This window comes from Rhododendron vialii, chromosome 2a, assembly GCF_030253575.1.
Source record: "Rhododendron vialii isolate Sample 1 chromosome 2a, ASM3025357v1".
NCBI lineage: Eukaryota > Viridiplantae > Streptophyta > Magnoliopsida > Ericales > Ericaceae > Rhododendron > Rhododendron vialii.
Genome location: NC_080558.1, coordinates 5,136,474 through 5,155,602, shown reverse-complemented (window position 1 = coordinate 5,155,602; position 19,129 = coordinate 5,136,474). Strand labels below are relative to the sequence as shown.

The following is a 19,129-nucleotide window of genomic DNA, read 5'->3' as shown; positions in this document are numbered from 1 at the left end:
AAGAGGGCAAAATGTATTTAAGATTAACAGAATGCCACCCCTTTTTTGAGGAAATTTTTTTACACTCTCAAAATGTATCAATTGGCACAAATTTTTTTTTTCCCTTTATCAAATTATCCTTTACATAGAAAAAACGAGACTCAAGATATATATGGGCAATTTAGTAATCTCAACATGGATAATGACAGAAAAAAATTGTAAATGTATAAAAGAGAAGTGTGAAAATCATATTACCATTTTTTTCTTCTTCTCTTCACAATCAACATTGTATATGCCCCAATTAGGGTGCACACACCAGGCCGGGCTGGGGTTGGGCCAAGCTTATGCTACTACATAAAAATGAGACTTACACATGCCCAAGCCAAGCTTATCCCATTAACAAACGGGCTTAATATTCTCAAGCTCGAACAGTTGAAGTTTCATTTTCCAATTATCCATTTATTTTTCTAAAGCATAGTATTCCAAAATAATGGGCCCGCGGGACCCACTTTCGGATCCCGCATAAACAATCCGAACTATTCATGAAAGTTAAATAAGCTTAATCCGATAACTCTAAATGCTTGACTCAGTATACCGATTTTCATTAATACTACAAGATTCTAAATTCTAAATAAAAAATTGGTCCCACATTAGATTGAGCACATGCAGTATCGAATTGTATTATCCTTTTACAAGACCATTGGAAAAATATTTTAAAATTAATGAATAATTTAAAACATTTGTTGGGACTAGAGGTGAACCTCACGTGCCGATATATGCACCCTGTCGGCAATACAATAGTCCATAGACGAGTTGGATGGAATATTCCCACGCTCTGACCTTTCCCCTCAGGCCGGTGGTTCCACTGGGTTCTTCACGCTCACTCTGGAACCATTAAAATTTCGCAAACCTGCGTTGAAATTTCCAATCAAAAAAATCTACAAAAGCCACACACCAACCAAACACAATGAAGATATATAAAGACCCATTTCTCCATTTCTCTACTTCCCAAAATATCACCCCCCGTACCCATCCATGGCTTCTTCCACTACTCTTCTTGTTCACTCCCCAGCTCTCCTCTCTCGCTCTTCTCCAGCATCGACATCCCAGCCACCCTCTACCCCTTCTTTCCATATTCGTTCAAGAAAGATCCCCAAAGTTCAAACTCTCCAAACTTCGATACATCCCAATCGAAATCCATTTCGTGTATTGGCCGCCGGTGAGGTATCCGTGGCGGCCGACCCTCGGCCGCCGCCGCCGCCAGATTCTTGGTTCCAGGACTCGAAGACCAAGGTTATTGCATCGCTGAAGCTCAAATTACTGGTATTATAGTTCAAATCCCTGTTATGGGTTTGGTTTAATGTGATTGGAAAGATCATATTTGTGGGTTTTGTTTGACCATTCTTGCCAATTCTTGATTTTTCTTTAATGGGTTTTGGTTTAGTGTGATTGAGAAGATCGTTTTTATGGGTTTAATTCGACATTTATTTCCAAATTATGATATTTCGTACACCATATAATTGGAGTGATTCTATGATCACTATTTGGATATGATTGATGCGCGTGATGCCGTGTGGTGATGTTAATTTGATTACTATAATCAAACACCCAGGAATTGATCAGAGTATTGTGTCGATGACGATTGCTAGAACTTCTCCCTCTCTAATTACTTTCTATGCGGATTGAGTTTAATTTGCTTGAATTGATTGGTTTCTGCTGCTCAGTGAATTGTGTTGGTTAAAAAAGCTAGTTTTGGCTGTATTCTTTGCCAGGGCAGTAGCTAATTATGTGTTCAATATTTTTTTGATTGAATGGAGAAAGCTGATAAGTAACAAAGCAAACTTGTAGTTGCATATAGCTAGATTCGTGATATTTGGAGTTTGTAGGGAGGGTTGAACTTGACTGCGGTGCTTGCATTAGAGATGTCAAATCACCAAACGTCCCAAGACTTAGAAGTGGGAGCATTTGCTTGGGCTTCAAGTGGGACCCTCGCTAGTGGACGGTGGGTTTATGATCCTCAGGATTAGTCAAGGTGGGCATATGCTGACTTGGACACCTAGTTAAAAAGATATAAGTACGACGTTGTATAACAAGCTAACACATGCAATCGTGTATTGCACATGGACAGATAAGCAGACTGAATTTAACAAGGTGCACAAATATAAGGGGATGAAATAGATTGGGAACATGTCAAACCGTCCATTGTCTCAAAAGCTTGACTTGTTATAGAATGGCCAAACTATGTATATCAAGCTAATAACACAAAATTGGATCCCTGAGAAATTTAGAAAATTGAGGCCCATTATTCTGTTTCAGTAGAGATTTTCATTTTCTAGTATATATCAACGGAATAGAAAACAATTACTCTTAAGTTTGAACTGCTTAAACAACCGATGCGGCCATTAAAGCATGATTTGTATGTGTACTAGCATGGAAGTTGGTTGGGAACCATTTTTGAAGTAACAGTTTTTACTGCATGATATAGTTTGTTGTCTAATAACCTTGGTTAATGACCAGGAACAAACGAACATATTTTGAAACTGGACATGGCTGTGGCTGTGCAGATGTTGAACACTTCAATTCTTCTATCATATCAAAGTTAACATTTCTGGCTTTTCATTTTCTTTGAGCATCCATATTCTGTATCAGGTTTGATACTTATCCCAACAATATTGCAGTGGTTAATTTCTTTTTTTGACACATAAACTGAAGGAGAAGTGCAGTATCAAGTTACAGAAACACATTTCTAAGGGATCTGCATCTTTAAATTAATTGTCTAAGACAGCTCAAGATGGAATCTGCCGTTCACCTTATTCTACAATGAACTATATCCGTACCATATGCTTTTTCATCAGCTTTGAAGTACCTGTATCACCTTTTCGGTTTTTTCTTGTTAGTTTTCGGTTCTTTCTTCTTCTTCTTTTTATTTTGTCACAAACTTAAACTATCTGCCACATTGATATTATAATGAAACTACCCCAAGATGGAAAAGTAAACAACATAACAAATATTCTCTTCCCTACTAGTAGAGCTTATATGCACTTGAAATTTGCTGAAGGCACAAACTGAATGCTATGTTTGCTTGGAATTAAACGAGACTTATTCAGAACATGGTTGTCTTGGTCAATTGCAGAGTGCTGTTTCGGGGCTAAACAGAGGGCTCGCTGGAACTGAAGATGATCTACGAAAGGCAGATGCCGCTGCCAAGGAGCTTGAAGATGCTGGAGGACTTGTTGATCTTTCCAATGATCTTGATAAACTACAAGGAAGATGGAAACTAATATATAGTAGTGCATTCTCATCTCGTACTCTTGGTGGGAGCCGACCTGGCCCCCCCATTGGAAGGCTACTTCCTATAACCCTTGGCCAGGTGCAGTGAACTTCCCCTGCATTCTATAGCTTATGGCAGTGTTTGGACCAGGAATTTTGGGATTAAACCTAATCACTTTCTTGTCATCTATTCACTTGTTAAGTTTCTGTCAAACCTGAGGAAGGGAAACTGAGGAAACAGATTTAGCTTAGTCACTTTCTCTGTTTGTCATCATCTGTTCACTCGTTACATTGGCTGTCAAACCAAAGCGCATGGTTTCTTGAGCATTGTTTTGTAAATATCCAAACTTGTTTGGTGGTGGAGGGCCCATGTCAAAATGGGCTCCTCCTGGGGTGAGCCAAGAGCTAAAATCTTCTTGATTCTACACTATCTATTTCATTTTTTGGGTAACACTCCTAAGTTGTTTGGCGAACTGTTTCTGTAGTTCTTTTTAAAACAATCACTCTTCATGAAACACCATTAATATGATTGGCACGAAACTGACAACGATGAGTGTTTTTGAACTTTTCATTGTGTTGTCGGTCTGAATTCTAACCTCCCCCGTACTCTAATTGATGCTGTTTTGGTCAGGTATTTCAAAGGATCGACATTTTAAGCAAGGATTTTGACAACATAGTTGACCTCCAATTGGGCACTCCATGGCCTATTCCTCCCATTGAAGTGACTGCCACGTTAGCCCACAAATTTGAACTCGTAGGTCAGTAACTCTAGAATTCCATCATTTGAATTCACGTGCGCATCTCTTGCATTGTTCTTATTTATTGCACTGTGTTCGCTTTTACCGAGAAGCGCTCCTACTTTTTGCATAGGATCTTCCAAGGTCAAGATAACATTTGAGAAAACAACCGTAAAGGCTACCGGCAATTTATCGCAACTACCTCCATTGGAGATACCTCGGATTCCAGATAACTTCAGGCCGCCATCAAACACAGGAAGTGGCGAATTTGAAGTTACTTATGTTGACTCTGATACCCGTATCACTAGGGGCGATCGGGCCGAGCTTAGAGTTTTTGTGATTGCATAAGCTTTTAGCCCGTCACAACACGATGTTTCTCGTGTAACTCTCTCTCTCCCTCTCTCGCCATGTCCTTTCTTCTTCGCGGCTCGAATGTGTGTGGGTAAAGTTACAAGGAGGATGATACTTTGTTGGTTGGCTTGTAAATGACAGGTATAGAGAGAGCTACTGCATTAGAGCAGCTGTAATATTTTGTTTCCGAAACCTGTATAATGAAAATCAATTACAGCAGCCGTTTGAATTGAACCGATGTTTCTTTTTCTTTTTCGTTTGATCAAGAAATGATGTTCCTGTTGGCTAGAAGACTTTCTTTTTTTTTTGGTCAAACGGAAATTGGCTAGAAAACTTTGTACCCTTCGAAGTTTGGCATTATGTCAGAATCAGAAATTGAAGGGTTGGCAGTAGTAATGTTTTGTTCATTTCGAAATGCCAAATTGAGTGCAGGGTTGGCCTGCAGCTGAGAAGGCCCTCTTCTTGGCGTAAGTTAGGATTGCAATCGGGCTGGCTTAAGTTAGGATTGCAATCGAGCCAAGCTGAAATTATTGGATTGGTTTTTTTTTTTTTTTTATCACTGTCCTTTGCTTTTGTTTCTTGTTTTCCAAAAATCACAAAAAAATGTATTATTGTGACTTGATAATTCAAAAGGAACTTGTTTGGAGATTATCGTTTTGAAATCACCAAAGTAGGTTTTCAACTTCTCAAGAATCGGTGATATTCGGAGAAAGACCTCCGTTCCGCTAAGGAAAATAAGTATTTATTTTTTGGATAAATAATGACATGTCTCGTAAAAGAAAAACATAAGTAATGACATGTCTCGTAAAAGAAAAACATAAGTAACGGTGGTGAGTAGCGACGGTACCGATTGGTGGATGATGTTAAAGCATCTAACTCCAAACCAATTGGCATAGAGTGGAAAGGCCGCCCATACTCATATACTAGTTTTAGAGGAGATAATTAATCGATGTGGGACAAATTTCAACAATGTAATCCTTTGAGAGATGCTCGTTCCGAATAAAGCTTTTGCTTCTATTTTAACTTACTCCGGGGATGGTCCTTCTATTACTAGCATTTGATCATATTTATGATTGAAATTCAAATATTTTTAAAAAGTAAAAAATATAAGCTATAAACACAGAGTTTTGGGCTTTTCAGGAAAAATTGAAAGAGATGGATTCATTTTCTGGAAAAAAAAATGAAGAAAAAAGAAAGGAATTGATTTTCCACGCCTCCTTTGTTTTGTAATCACATGAATTTTCATTAAAGATAAAAAAGAGAGTGTGAATTAATACAAAAATGGGAATGCGAAAATCAAATCCCAAAAAGAATTGAATGATGGATCACCTTGGTCGGGCCGGCCCAATTAGGTGAGCACGTAAATGAGAACAGATCGGCTATGATCCCACGCAACGTGCCAGCAAATAAAGACGTTAGATTCTTAACGGCTACATTTTACTTCAAAAAAAATCCTCAGAAATCAAAATTTCCACTTCTCTCTTTCCATTCTCAGTTCTTGCCTTTTTTCTTTCTTCATTCTCACCTTTCTGAACATTCATCAATTTCTCATCCCCAAGTCGGCTTCTCTCTCCTCAATTTCTGCTTTCAACAAAGTCCTCTCTCTCTCTCTCTCTCACGAACCCAGATTTCCAAAAACAAATCTTTAATTACTACTCTTGGAAAAAAATACCAAGAAATCTTCAAGATTTTCCATTCCACCGAAAAAAGATCATAGCTTGAAGTTCAAACTCCAATCTTTGATATCCCCTGTGATTCGAATACTGATTTTCCCTTGGTGTTTCATTAATGGCCCCCACACCTTCATCCAAGTCTAACCAAATGGCTCACACACCTTCTTCCAAATCAAATCAAACCCATTTACACAATCCAAAAACACCCCACTCCAAGAACCGCCTAAACTTCAACATGTCATCAAAACCCTCACCAAACCCTAACCCCACAGCCAAAGAAAACCCACCACCAGCCGAGCATCCGGTGGAAGTAATAGGCCGAATCCGTGACTACCCAGACCGGAGAGACAAGCCCGAACCCGTATTCAAGATCAACCCGGACCTCCACTCTCTTAGGGTTAGAACCGAAATCGGGTACCGGGATTTCAGTCTTGATGGGGTGTCATTGTCAGAGGAGGAGGATCTTGATGGGTTTTACCAGAAATTCGTCGAGTCAAGGATTAAAGGTGTGAAGTTGGGGGCTAAGTGTACTATAATGATGTACGGTCCAACCGGGTCGGGTAAGAGCCATACTATGTTTGGGTGCGCGAAGCAGCCGGGGATTGTGTACCGGTCTTTGAAAGATATATTGGGTGAAGGGGATGGACGGAATGATGGGAGTGATGAGCAGTGTGTTGGGGTTGGGACATTTGTTCAGGTCACTGTGTTGGAGATATATAATGAGGAGATATATGATCTTTTGTCGACGAATAATGGTGGGGGAGGGTTGAGTTTTCCGTGGTCTAAGGGCAGTGCATCCAAGGTGAAAACTAATCTCTTACTTGAATCTGTAGTTTTGATTATGGTACTATTGATCTTGTAGTCTTGTTATAGTGTGTTCGAATTTGATAGGTGTGTTTGCGTGAGCGACTGACTAGTAAAATACTTTGCTTGAATTTTGATAGCTACTGTTTGACGTTGACATTGCACACTATCAAGATCTACCCTTGATCTTGTAGTCTTGTATAGTGCATTCGAATTTGATAGGTGTGTCTGCGTGCGCAACCGACCAGTAATACTTAGCTGGAATTTTGATGGCTATTGTTTGAAGTTGACATTGAGCACTATTAAGATCTATCATTTGACCCCTTTTCCGGTTTCTATTGTCGTTTGATTCTGATTTACGTTGAGCTCTATATATTCATGAGAAATGTGTATTTTGTTTCCTTAGCAAGTACATATCTTCTTAAAACACAAAGCAATGGGGTGAGATGTTAAACTTTATGGCTTCCCCAAGTACTACATACATGTCAATTGTTAAAATGGTTATGTCTGAATGCAGCCCACCTTAGTTGTGTGAAATGGATACAGTGAAGGGGCTCCTTTTGAGTTGGTCTATTTGTTTCATTTTGGAAACATCAGATGTCGATTTTGTTGAAGTTTAGTGTGCTTTTTGTGAATAATATCTCGTCTAACACATTTCGAGAAGTACAGATGACTTGGTGAATGAATCCTAGGCGCCATTCTTTTCAGGATGTCTATCTTTAACAAGCATTTGCACAAACAATAAAACCCATCTTTTGTGAATGTTTGAAACATGTTTTCTTCACATGGAACAAAATGCTATTTTTTACCATTGGTTACAGGGTACTCTATGTTGTTTTTGAACTGGGGGAACTGTTAGTAACTTAAAATCTGCATTATACATTTCCAGGTAAGGCTGGAAGTGATGGGAAAGAAGGCAAAAAATGCTACTTTTATCTCTGGAACTGAAGCAACAAAGATATCAAAAGAGATCCAAAAGGTTGAGAAGCGACGGATAGTCAAAAGCACACTTTGCAATGAGAGAAGCTCTCGAAGCCACTGCATGGTTTGCATCTACTACTTCTTTTGTCCTCTTGGAATAGGTGTACCTATTTATCCAAAATCCGTTAAACTTGAAATTGAACATGTTTCAGATAATTCTCGATGTCCCCACCGTGGGAGGACGGCTAATGCTTGTTGACATGGCTGGTTCTGAAAACATTGAACAAGCTGGTCAAAATGGTTTGGAAGCAAAAATGCAGGTTGGATATTTATAAGTGTATTCTCTTTTGGTGAAATAATTGAAGGATGGTGAAATTATTGGTTTATATAATTTCTTAAATTTCAGACCGGAAAGATCAACCAAGGAAATATAGCATTGAAGAGAGTCGTAGAGTCCATTGCAAACGGTGATTCTCATGTACCCTTTCGAGATAGCAAGTTAACGATGCTTTTGCAGGTAATTTCTAGTCATATACTGTATATGTCATTGCATCATATAGTGCTGTTTCATTTCATATTTCTTTGAACTTGATTTCTGAGGATGATTGTTTTGATTTTGCTTTTAGGATTCATTTGAGGATGATAAGTCAAAAATTCTGATGATATTATGCGCCAGCCCAGATCCCAAGGAGATGCACAAGACAATTTCAACTCTTGAATACGGAGCTAAAGCAAAATGCATTGTTCGTGGTCCTCACACACCTGCAAAGGACAGGAATGAAGATTCAACTTCAGCAGTTATTTTAGGATCAAGGATCACAGCGATGGACCAGTTCATTTTCAAGCTACAAATGGAAAACAAGCTGAGAGAGAAAGAGCGAAACGAAGCCCACAAAGAACTTATGAAGAAAGAAGAAGAAGTTTCTGCTTTAAGAGCTAAACTCGCAACAGTGGAAGGGAGGGAATTGGGGAAGAGCGAAGAGGAGATCAACTTAAAGGTGAATGAGCGGACCCAAATGCTGAAATGTGAATTAGAGAAGAAAATACAAGAATGTGAGAAAATGGCAAGCGAATTTGTTGAAATGGAGAGGAGGAAGATGGAAGAGAAAGTATTGCAACAGCAACAGGAGCTTGAAATGCTAAGGCGGCGTTTGGAGGAAATTGAGTCAGAGTTGCGCGTTTCGAGAGATAGAAATGGTGAAATCAGTGGCTCCGCTGAAATGAATGGAAGTGGCTTTGCGAAAAGGCTGTTCGAGATTTATGCTGATGAGGATCCGGGGATGGAGAAATCAATGGACTTGGTTAGATCAATGGATTTGGATATGGGTAGACAAGAGCCAATTGTTCATGATGTAAAATATTTTGATAGTAGGCCTAAAATAATAGGCAACGATCCTAACATGGGCCTTTGGGATTCTACAGATGTGAATATGGTGAATGACGAAGACCATGATGTCTTTTCCTTGACATATGCCAACAAAGTATCTTTGAGTACTGTATTTGAGGAAGGAGAAGAAATAGAAGAAGAGCAAGAGGAAGAAAAAGAGAAATCATTGGATGAAGAAGTGCAGAAAGAGGTAATAGAGGAGAAGACAGTAGATCCTAGTCGAAGGCTAAATTTTGCAACATCAAATGTGTCCGACAGAATTGTACAAAATCTTGATTACTTCAGAAGTTGGTCAGAGGAGAAAAATGAAGGTTTGGGATTGAGAGGTGAAATGGATGACTCTAAGGATACAGACTCTTTTAGGCGGATGAGAATCCAAAACATACACAGACTTTGTGGTAACTATCGAGAGGTTTCTTCTCAGCACAGTACAAGTCCAGTTCCTGTCAAAAAGAGGTTTGACAGTTATGATCCTCACTCATCTCCAGTGAGGACAATTGGTGAGGATAACAAGCTGAAATTGGCAGAATCACACGTGAACAAAATCCGGAACTCCGATGATTCAAAGGAGAATTACAGTTCTTTGCAAGTGAGAAGTGAACCTAGTGATGATATGGTTGAAGTTTATGTCAAATGGGAGGTGTCAAAGGAGCATCAGGGGAAGTTTATCACTACTCTAAAGGTTGTAAAGGATGCTACACTTGCTGATCTGCGGAAGCTGATTGAAATCCACCTTGGTGCGGAATTCACTTTTCTTGTGCTTGGGGTATGATATCCGACTCTTTATACTTTCAGTCACTATGCTTGTTTCTTAGCTTATCCATAGCTCATCCATGTGCTAATAGCAGAAAATAAGAGAGTACCAATCACTTTCAGAAGAAAATCAAGGCATATAGTTTTTGTTTTGTTTAGCTTTGCAGTAGAAGCATTCTTTGTTTTGTTTTTCTAGGTGGAGAGAAGCATTTTTGTTAGTTGATTGGATTCTTTGTGTGCCTAATTTTCCATCGAATTTTATGCATTGTTTATTTCTTTTTCATCGACAAATCATCCTTGGTCCCAAGCAGACTGAGAGCAAATCCTTCCCTACCAGACAATATGCAACAGTCTACTAACCTTTGCATCTCCTTGCTATTTGTATCTTGAACGTACTTGAATATGACTTTAATCGAAATCAAATGATTTTCTTGGAATATAGGACCCCACCGGAGCCCCTGTCGCTAGAGAGGAAGAAGCCACAGTTCCCGTGAGCAAACTTCCCATTTGCAACCAGCTACGGTGCCACCTTGCTTGCTTACGTCCCGTGAAAGGGATCCAAGCTCAAAATCATCACATTCCATTCACTTCAATGGAAAATATACTGAATGTGACGGCAAGGTGATTGTTTCTTCTGTATTAGCCGAAAGAGTCCAAACTTTCTTGTATGAGTGGTGTGTGCATTTCTATATCTATCTGTGTAGAAAAACCTGTTTTGTTTTTCTGTGGGATGTGTGTATCAGTGAAAATCTGGCACTTTTTTTTGGCAACTCTGCTGTGTATGAGAATGAGTATTCCTTTTGGTAAACTTGGTTTACTCTGTGGAATATGGAAGCAATGAAACAAATTCAACTGGTAAATTTGGTTTTCGGAAATTGATTAGATGTATTCCATTCCATTGGTTTGACACTCATTGCAGCATGACTTTGGAATTTGAATGACCATAAATTTGGTTTTCCCTCTGCTGCTTCTCCCCAGTTATATGTTCTCCAATCTCCAAATAAAGCCCCTCCCAAACATCTATCTGCAAAAAATGGACTCTTTTTATTAACAAGTGCATAATCTGCACACGCAAAAAAGCAAGGGATTTTGGTCAAGTGGGCATGAGAAAGCATATAAGTGCCTGTCCTCCATGAAGTCGCATATTCGAATCCCGCGGAGGCCAAACATTCCAAACTTTTGAGCCATTGAAGGGATTTGCCATTGTGAGAGAATGACTTGTCTAGTAAAGCAGAAAATAAGTACTTAAAAAATAAGAACCTTAACATAACAGAGCCTATAACACTAATGTTCGAGTGACCACATTTTAAATACCATAATTTGGTACTATATCATGTCTTCTTGATCAGGTTACCATTTCACGTGTTAACAAAAGCGCATTGTTAATTTTTGAGATAGCTTACAAACGTGCCCAATCAATAATGTTTCATGACAATCACAAATAGAAGGACAATTTCTCGAACTTGCATAAGTAGAAGAAAAAATAAAATAAAAATTGCGAGATAGCTCCAACAACTATACGGAACGAACAATTATGAGTCACTTCTTTTGCAACAAAATCTTTGTGGACAGTGTTGTGTGTTTTTTTAAAGCAAAACTTGGGTGCATGGAAAATTATTATTTGCTCCGGAAGCATGGCCAAGTGAAATTCGAGAATTTCTACCCACCACAAAAATATGCGGGCTCCTCCTAATGGGTGTTCTCATGTTTGGCATCTTGCTAAACTTGGGGTTTGGGTCTTAGATGGGCATAGGATTATTCTTAACATTGTTTACTCGGTTGGGTCTTGGGTTAGGAATATGATGCCATCACTCCTTGTTCCTTTGTAAATTTCAAAGATTAATAAAAAATGTTTGCCTTAAAAAAATATATATGCGGGCGCTCCATAACTAATATATAAACCGTCCATAATTCTGTGGCACTCCATGATTTTTTGACAACCACAAAATTATGTGGGCTCCACAATTATTATATGAACCCCATATGATTGTGTGGTGGTTCTAAGCACTCAAACATTATTTGGGGTGCTGGCCTGACAGTTTTCAAACACTTTGAAATTTACATCCGCTTATATAAGTGATGGTGAGACCCTTTAAAAATAGTATCGTGAGCCCTACCAAGTACCAACATTCAGAGAGGGACGTAGAAATGGATATACATCTGGATGCATCGCTAGCAATTTTATGTATGAAAAAATTTGCACAACTAATTTGTTGTACTGTTTCTTTCCGTATTACTAATATTACAGGAATTATCTTGTTCGTCGAAAAAAAGTGCGGCAATTTTTTTTTCCCCTTAAATTATTTTTTGGTAAGTAATTGAGTGGGCAGTTTTTTTAGATTGACTTCTACACTCCCTATTTCTACACCTATACTCTCTTTTTTTGTCCCTATTAGGTGAAGTTACTAAACAGCCCTTGTACTTTATAATCTACAATATTCATTTCTTCAAATACCTTAACTACCCTCCAATAACTAATGAGTGGAAAATCTATCTACCCAAATCTGCAAGATACAACAAAACAGCAGTGAACAAACCCACCTCCCCTGTACATGCAATTCCTATTGTCCACCATATACGCTCATAAATCTTCATATACAGTCATAAATCCATACAACTATAAACTTGAAACTCCCATCATCCATCATATATAAGTATATACCGTCATAAAATTTCATTAGTTCTTCATATAGTCACAAAAATTCAACAAGTTCCACATGATTTCATTAGTTCTTCGTACAGTCCCAAAAAAATCTATCAAGTTCCACACTTATAGATTCTACACTTTCTAACTAGTTCTTACAAAAAGTGGAAGCGCCTTCGTCTGATTAAGATATAGAAGAACAAAAAAAAAAAAATTAGCACCTCCACGATCATAAACTCCACCGGACTTACAATCCTAATGATGTACTGATCTCACATTGAACTGCATGAAAGTAGTTGAAAACGTATATCAGTAAATAAAAATAGTTAGAAGCATGTATTAGTAGAGGAAATTATGTTAAATCTCTCCGATAAAAAAAAAAGCGTTAAATCTTGCCGATAAAAAAAGATAACTTACACTGTGTTTCTTGCATATTAAGAGTGACATCTTGTTTAGCCACAACAAAATGGGGGCTGTGACTATTGCTTTCACCGTTGCTTGGGCAAGTGCGCCTATTATGTCCAACACGGTGGCAAAACCCACATTTTCGGGTCTTTTCGGCAATTTCAAAAGCGGAAGGATGACGGTTGGTAGAGCTATCTCCCTTTCTTTTCTTTGAACCCAACATATGTAACGCCCCGAATTTTGGGTACGTTAAATAAAACATTTTATTGAAATAAAAGCTGAGTCTGGCTCTTTATTACAAAAACTTAAAAGAAGTACTTTTATTACAAACGGAAGGGAACTAAGGTTCCTAACTACTGCTCCACTTGTTCTTCCATCCGGGCTAGCTCTTCGGCTCCAAATGCCTCCAAGGTGTAAAGTTCACCCTGTTCATCTATGAGGTCTGACATATTATACCGGCGTCGCCACCAATATAATAAGTCAGGGTTACCAAAAAGGCAACACCGTGAGCTTAAACGCTCAATAGAATAATCCAAACCCTCTAACCCTTAACTTATAACAATACAACATATAGTCAAAGATTTCCACATAGCATGCTCATCTAACAACAACACATTCGTATACGATAAACCATCAACGTTGGTGTCCAAGATTTGTGAGTTTCTCCTACGTGACTCCTCGTAGACCGTGTCAATATTTTCCACATTTCATAAACATATCACCTTTTCAAAAACTCAATTTTTAACACACCCAACCTCGGTTCCGCCGTTTCGGACTCCCGAGTATCCTCACAATGGTTCCGCCGTCCCGGGCTCCCATTGGCACACATTGCATTGGCTCCGTAACGCGGATAACCAAGCACACACCCAACCTCGGTTCCGCCGTTCCGGACTTCCGAGTATCCTCATAATGGTTCCGCCGTCCCGGTCTCCCATTGGCACACAAAACACACACCACACAAAGGGCTACAACGTCCGGCCACATTGTGGTTTCCAAAACATTTCACACCTTTCAAAACACGCCATTTTCATAAACCAAAACCTAAGTGTCATGTTTCTACTTCCTTGATTTCCGTGTCTCGTTTCTCATGCATAGACTCCGCGGTGGGACTTTTTACCTACGATATCATTCCTTGTATTATTCAATCTAACAAGATCATATATTTCAAACTACGTGACATGCTTGAATCACTTAATAACAAACAACATGCATTTCGTACATTCTTAAATAAAGATAACCTTATCTACATAAGCTTAGTGATCAAAGTTACTTTCAAATGAACTTATTTTAGAGTTATGATACAAAACTACTTTATACTTAGGAATAGGGATAAGGAATTCCTACACTATATTTGGGTGGACGATAAGAATATTCTACCTTGCTTCTTGGCGGTAGTAGTCGGCTAAGAAGATTCGGTCGTCGGTTTTGGATTTCGGCGGCGTAACGGCGTCGGTTTGCTTCGAAAGGAAGAGAGTTGTACTTTCTCTTCCTAGAAACAACTTTCTAACTAACTAAGCTACTTTAAAAGATCTAACGGTGGTTTTGGGAGGTGGTTTGGTGGTTTCTCTCAAGAACACTCAAGAACACTAGAAAACTAGAACTTTGAAAGCAAGAACTTTTGGAATTTCTAGAGAGAAGTGAGAGCAATGGTTGAAGGTGTGAGTTTAAGCTTGGAATGAGCTTCTATTTATAGGCAAGGGCTTCCCTCTCTCTCTCTCTAGCCGAATCTCTCTCTCTCTCTCTTTCTTCCTCACCTTTCTTTCACATGTCAAGGTTGATTAAAAGGTTGGAAGCTAACTTTGGTAGGCTTGCATGGCTAGGTTAGTTCTTGGATGGGATTCTTGGAAGATATGTTGCAATGGAGGAGACATGGGTACAAGATTCATGGTTTAAACAATTGGAATTGGTACAAAGGAGAACAATGGTGGTAGATATGAAAGATATACATCTTCCAAGTTTGAAAAGATGAAGAATCACCAAGTACAAGTCCCATCTTTCTTCTTCTTCCTTCTTTCTTCCTTCTCTCTCTCTCCCTCTCCCTCTTTCTCTCTCTCGGCCTCTCTCTTTCTCCTCTCTCACGGCTCTCTCTCTCCTCTCTCCCATGTACTAGCTATATATGTATATATATGTATGTACTAACATGTAAGAATACAAATAAACAATAGGTACTTTTGTACAAAAGGGCAATTTAGTCTTTAAGGGTCAAGATTCACCCTTTAAACCAATACAAAAGGTACCGTACTTAATTAATAAAATAATGTACTTTTGTACTCCCGAAAATCTTAACAAAATATTAGTTTAATGGGATAAGTACCTTGTTTGAAAGATGAGCCTATTACCCAATGGTTAATAGAATCCCTAACGGTTATTATCCAAGGGATAATAAGGTACGGGTACTTTAAATACTAAACTAAGTTTTTGGAAAAGACTATATGTCCTTTAAATATATATATATATATATATATATATATATATATATATATATATATATATATATATATATATGTACTTACCAAATAAAATAAAGAAAAGGCTTTTGTCCAATGGGTAAAGATTACCCTAACGGTTATTGTCCAATGGTCCATAGTTACTTGGGTACTTTTATTGGAAAAAATAATCAAAAGTACTTTTCAAATGTCATTTCTTTAAAAGATCAAAGTACTTGTTCAAATCTTTCAAAAATTCTTTTAATATAAAGAAATGGGTTTCTATTATCCAATGGATAATAATCCCCCTAACATTTATCGTCCAAAGGATAAAGAATAAAATCAAAATAATAAAAGAAAATAATTAAACCATTTCTAGTCTAGGGTTCAAAAGGTTCAAAAGGTTTAAGATGGGCAAAACGGTCCATCTTTGGTTAGGGAAAAGTAACTAGGTGACTTTCTAGTTTGGTTACTCCATCGAGCCGGTTAGAAGCTAACTAGGCTTGCTAAGTAGGGCATATAAGTCAAGAAACGATCCTTGAGGGTCCAAAGTGCGATTAGGGTTTCTAGTCGAGGATTATGATAATAAGGCGTTCGATTGCTTAAATACAAACAACAAGGAATCAAGTAAGAAAATCAACGAGCAATTAAGAGAAATTAAGAAATTTCAAATAACAACGAGATTTTTATTGAACGAAAAATCGGAGTTGTTACAACATATGTCCCTTGTGGGGTTGAATGTTAGGTTCAAGAGTCAATGGAATTTCAGCATCAACAAGTAGAGCAATTTGCTTGAGGCTCTCTTCCTTTTGAACAAGAGGCATGTTTTTGTATTTCTCATGGAAATTCTTGAGAAGGCATTCCATTTCACTTCTAGTTCGGTGTGCTCCACCATCCATATTGGTAAATGACCTCGTGTCAATTCTCCACTGTGGATGTATATCTCCAAATCACAAAATTTCATCTTTCTTATTTCTCATCATGTGTGCACAAGGTAGACCCATGGTTCTTGAGAAATTGCCAGTACACGAACCCAAGACATAATCTGTTCTAGCCAACTCACATTGTTTGAAAAGTTCTCCCAGCGCAATGATGGAAACATGAGTAACAAGTTCCAGTAACATGGGAATCTTAAATTTATGTGTAACTCGAATCTTTTCACTAGCAACCTTAGTCTTGATTTTATTGTATTGATTGTCAATTGCAAGACAAATTTTTTACCTCACCTCGCGAAAGTTACCAGTGGAAACTGTCCACATTGTCCACATTAGGTGATTGTTTTCCTATATTATCACCTGTTAAGTATAAATCCACAAAGCTATTATTAAATATTGAAGTACTAATCCTATCACGTAAACTATAAAGAAGCCACGAGCAAGCACAATATAATATCAATGTGGGTCTTGATAGTTTGTATATAAAATCGGCCAAATCAAATTAATTCAAAACCAAATCAGTAGATCTACAAGGAGAGCAAACTAGTCTAGAGAAAGGGGTTTTTTTTTTGTCTAAAGAAAAGTTCATCACAGTAGTCTATGAGGGAAATGACGAGAAGAAATACTCCTATTTTAGGAAAAAAAAAAGCCATAGATTTCGAATTTCAAGTATAAACGGAAGAAAATTACCAGATTCATTTTGTACAGTTGAATGACTTGCATAGCTTTGAATTTTATTCAATATTGCTTTTGACTGTGAGATTTATTATATCATTCAGCTCAGAAAAATCTTCATACGTAAATCCCAAAGTTGGTTGCAATTCATTGTCTTCACCATCTTCATCCATGATAAATAAGAGACTGTTTTGGAAAAAATTGACAATAAAAATGAGAGAAGATGAAGAAGGAAGATTGTGAGAGAGACAAAAGTTACCGGTATAGAAGATGAAAACGAAGGGACTAGCAGAAGAGGAAAATGAGAACTCTCTCTCTCCACTGCACACAGGAAAATTCTGGAAGTGAAAAATTTTCTTTTTCCCCGAAGGATAGTTCAATCATTTTGAAATAAGAGCAAAGTGCAATTGTAAAGTAAAGGGCTATTTAGGTCTTCAGAAACCTTTTAAAAAAATAAACAGTTTATTTCATATTTTTAAATTCAAAAATAATATAGATAAAAAATAATTTTTTAAATTTTTTGCACTGTATTAAAGATCTCAATGAGATCTATCAAACAAAATTCATATTGATAGAAAAATTATTTGCATAAGCACATATTTTTTGAATTTGAAATTGTCTTCTTAAAAAATAAGTACTCTTCCAGTCCCAATTTAATTGTCCCTCATTTTATTTTAACCGACTATAAGCCTTGTTTTCTTTGCTTTTCAAAAAGTATTTTTTAAAAAATACCCCATAGATTTATCATACCTTCAACATTTTTCTTTCTATCTCTCTCCATTTATTATTCCTACTATTTTTCAAAAAAAAATTCAAATTCAAATCTAAACACAGTGTAAAAAATGAGTTATATCTTTAAATTCGTAATGAATTTCATATCGAATATGGATCTTAGTTGATAAATTTCGATTAGTTTTATAATACAATATTTTTAAAATCACATAGTAAAATATTATAAATTATAAAACATAATCAATAAAAAATAATAAGAATTAAATTGGGACAAAAGGAGTACTTCCCCTCTCGGGAATAGGGTCTAAGAGCATCTCCAGTCTTGACCCATTTTAAGACTCAAATTTAAAAATGGGGCAAAAACTACAAAAATCTCTTTCCAATCTTTGACCTAAACCCTTCTCCATATTGGGTTTTATCCATTTTTTTCTCAAATCGGAGACAACTTTTGCCTTGATCCATTTCTCCAACGGCTAGTTAGAAAGAGAGAAAGAGGGAGATGTGTAAAATTTGGATTTGATGATTGAAGATATTTCTACTCAAAATGAATTTTTATCCAAAATTTAACTCAAATTTGAGAAAAAATATGTGCGAAAGCCGGAGATGCTCCAAGTAACTTCACACGGAAGGGACAGAAAAAGGAGTGTAGTGTAGAAATGGGTAGCTTAGAGTTCAATCTCCTTTTTTTTCCCTTTAAATAACTTTTTGGTAAGTAGAAACTTTGGAAGTTGCCTCACAGCTTGCATCACGATCTGACTGCTGCTCGTTTCTCTCATCTGATCGAAGGTTTGCTCTACGGTTTCCAAGCATCTCCATGGATTACAGTGAAGAAGACGAGGTTTTCCTTACTAGTACTTACTACTACCCATTGTTTCTCTTGTTTAATCTCCACTTCTCTTACTTTTGCAGCCAACGTTTGATTATTTACTGGGAAAAGCCTTTATTCTGGCTGAGTTCTACCTAAATTATTGCTCTCAGTATCTTGTCGACGTTGTCGTTTTTATTTGTTATTTTCTAAATTTGTTTGCTTAGTTTTTCCTCGAAATTTTGGGTAGATGAACTTTGTCTTGACTCGAGGAGTGAATCGGACAAAAAGACGCATATTTCAAACTTTGTTCGTGTTTAGCGAACTTTTTTTGGTTGGTTTTGGTAATAATTTTACTCTCTCCGTCCCATTTTAAATGCCTGCTACAAAAATTCACACATTTTCAACCCTAAATGCACGGATTCCTGTAGGAAATATTTAAAGTGGGACGGAAGAAGTACTTTTTAGACTCCTTCGGCCTGGATAATTCAAGAATTTTAATGCGAATCTAACAAAAATTCTGAAAAGACAAAAAAGTTACCAAAACAATAATCTAGGAAGAACATGGCTTTGAGTTCAAAGTCTTGTATTCTTATACTTTCTAGTAACAGAAAGTTTCATTCAAATAAAGT

General features: G+C 37.4%; 3 protein-coding genes across 6 annotated transcripts in view; all 3 read left to right on the top strand.

Moving 5' to 3' along the window:
• The first annotated feature begins 862 nt into the window (after positions 1-862).
• On the top strand, positions 863-4,567 carry LOC131316322 (plastid-lipid-associated protein 6, chloroplastic). The gene is made up of 4 exons (XM_058345644.1): positions 863-1,302; positions 3,113-3,349; positions 3,881-4,007; positions 4,120-4,567. Exons 1-4 carry the CDS (start codon positions 1,015-1,017, stop codon positions 4,332-4,334), a joined length of 867 nt encoding a protein of 288 aa, XP_058201627.1. The 5' UTR covers positions 863-1,014; the 3' UTR covers positions 4,335-4,567.
• Positions 4,568-5,783: 1,216 nt separating this feature from the next.
• Positions 5,784-10,772, top strand: LOC131316562 (kinesin-like protein KIN-10A). Its single transcript, XM_058345974.1, has 6 exons — positions 5,784-6,812; positions 7,704-7,859; positions 7,948-8,055; positions 8,142-8,252; positions 8,362-9,888; positions 10,318-10,772. Exons 1-6 carry the CDS (start codon positions 6,126-6,128, stop codon positions 10,498-10,500), a joined length of 2,772 nt encoding a protein of 923 aa, XP_058201957.1. The 5' UTR covers positions 5,784-6,125; the 3' UTR covers positions 10,501-10,772.
• Positions 10,773-18,321: 7,549 nt separating this feature from the next.
• Positions 18,322-19,129, top strand: part of LOC131313241 (polyubiquitin 11-like) — a 66,001-nt gene continuing 65,193 nt past the window's right edge. For all 4 annotated transcript variants that reach the window (XR_009196122.1, XR_009196143.1, XR_009196145.1 and 1 more), the window contains exon 1: positions 18,322-18,530. Coding sequence is in view for 1 of the 4 variants with exons in the window: in XM_058341454.1 (XP_058197437.1) it covers positions 18,507-18,530 (24 nt within the window). In the remaining 3 variants the exon portion in view is untranslated. The remainder of the gene's footprint in view (positions 18,531-19,129) is intronic.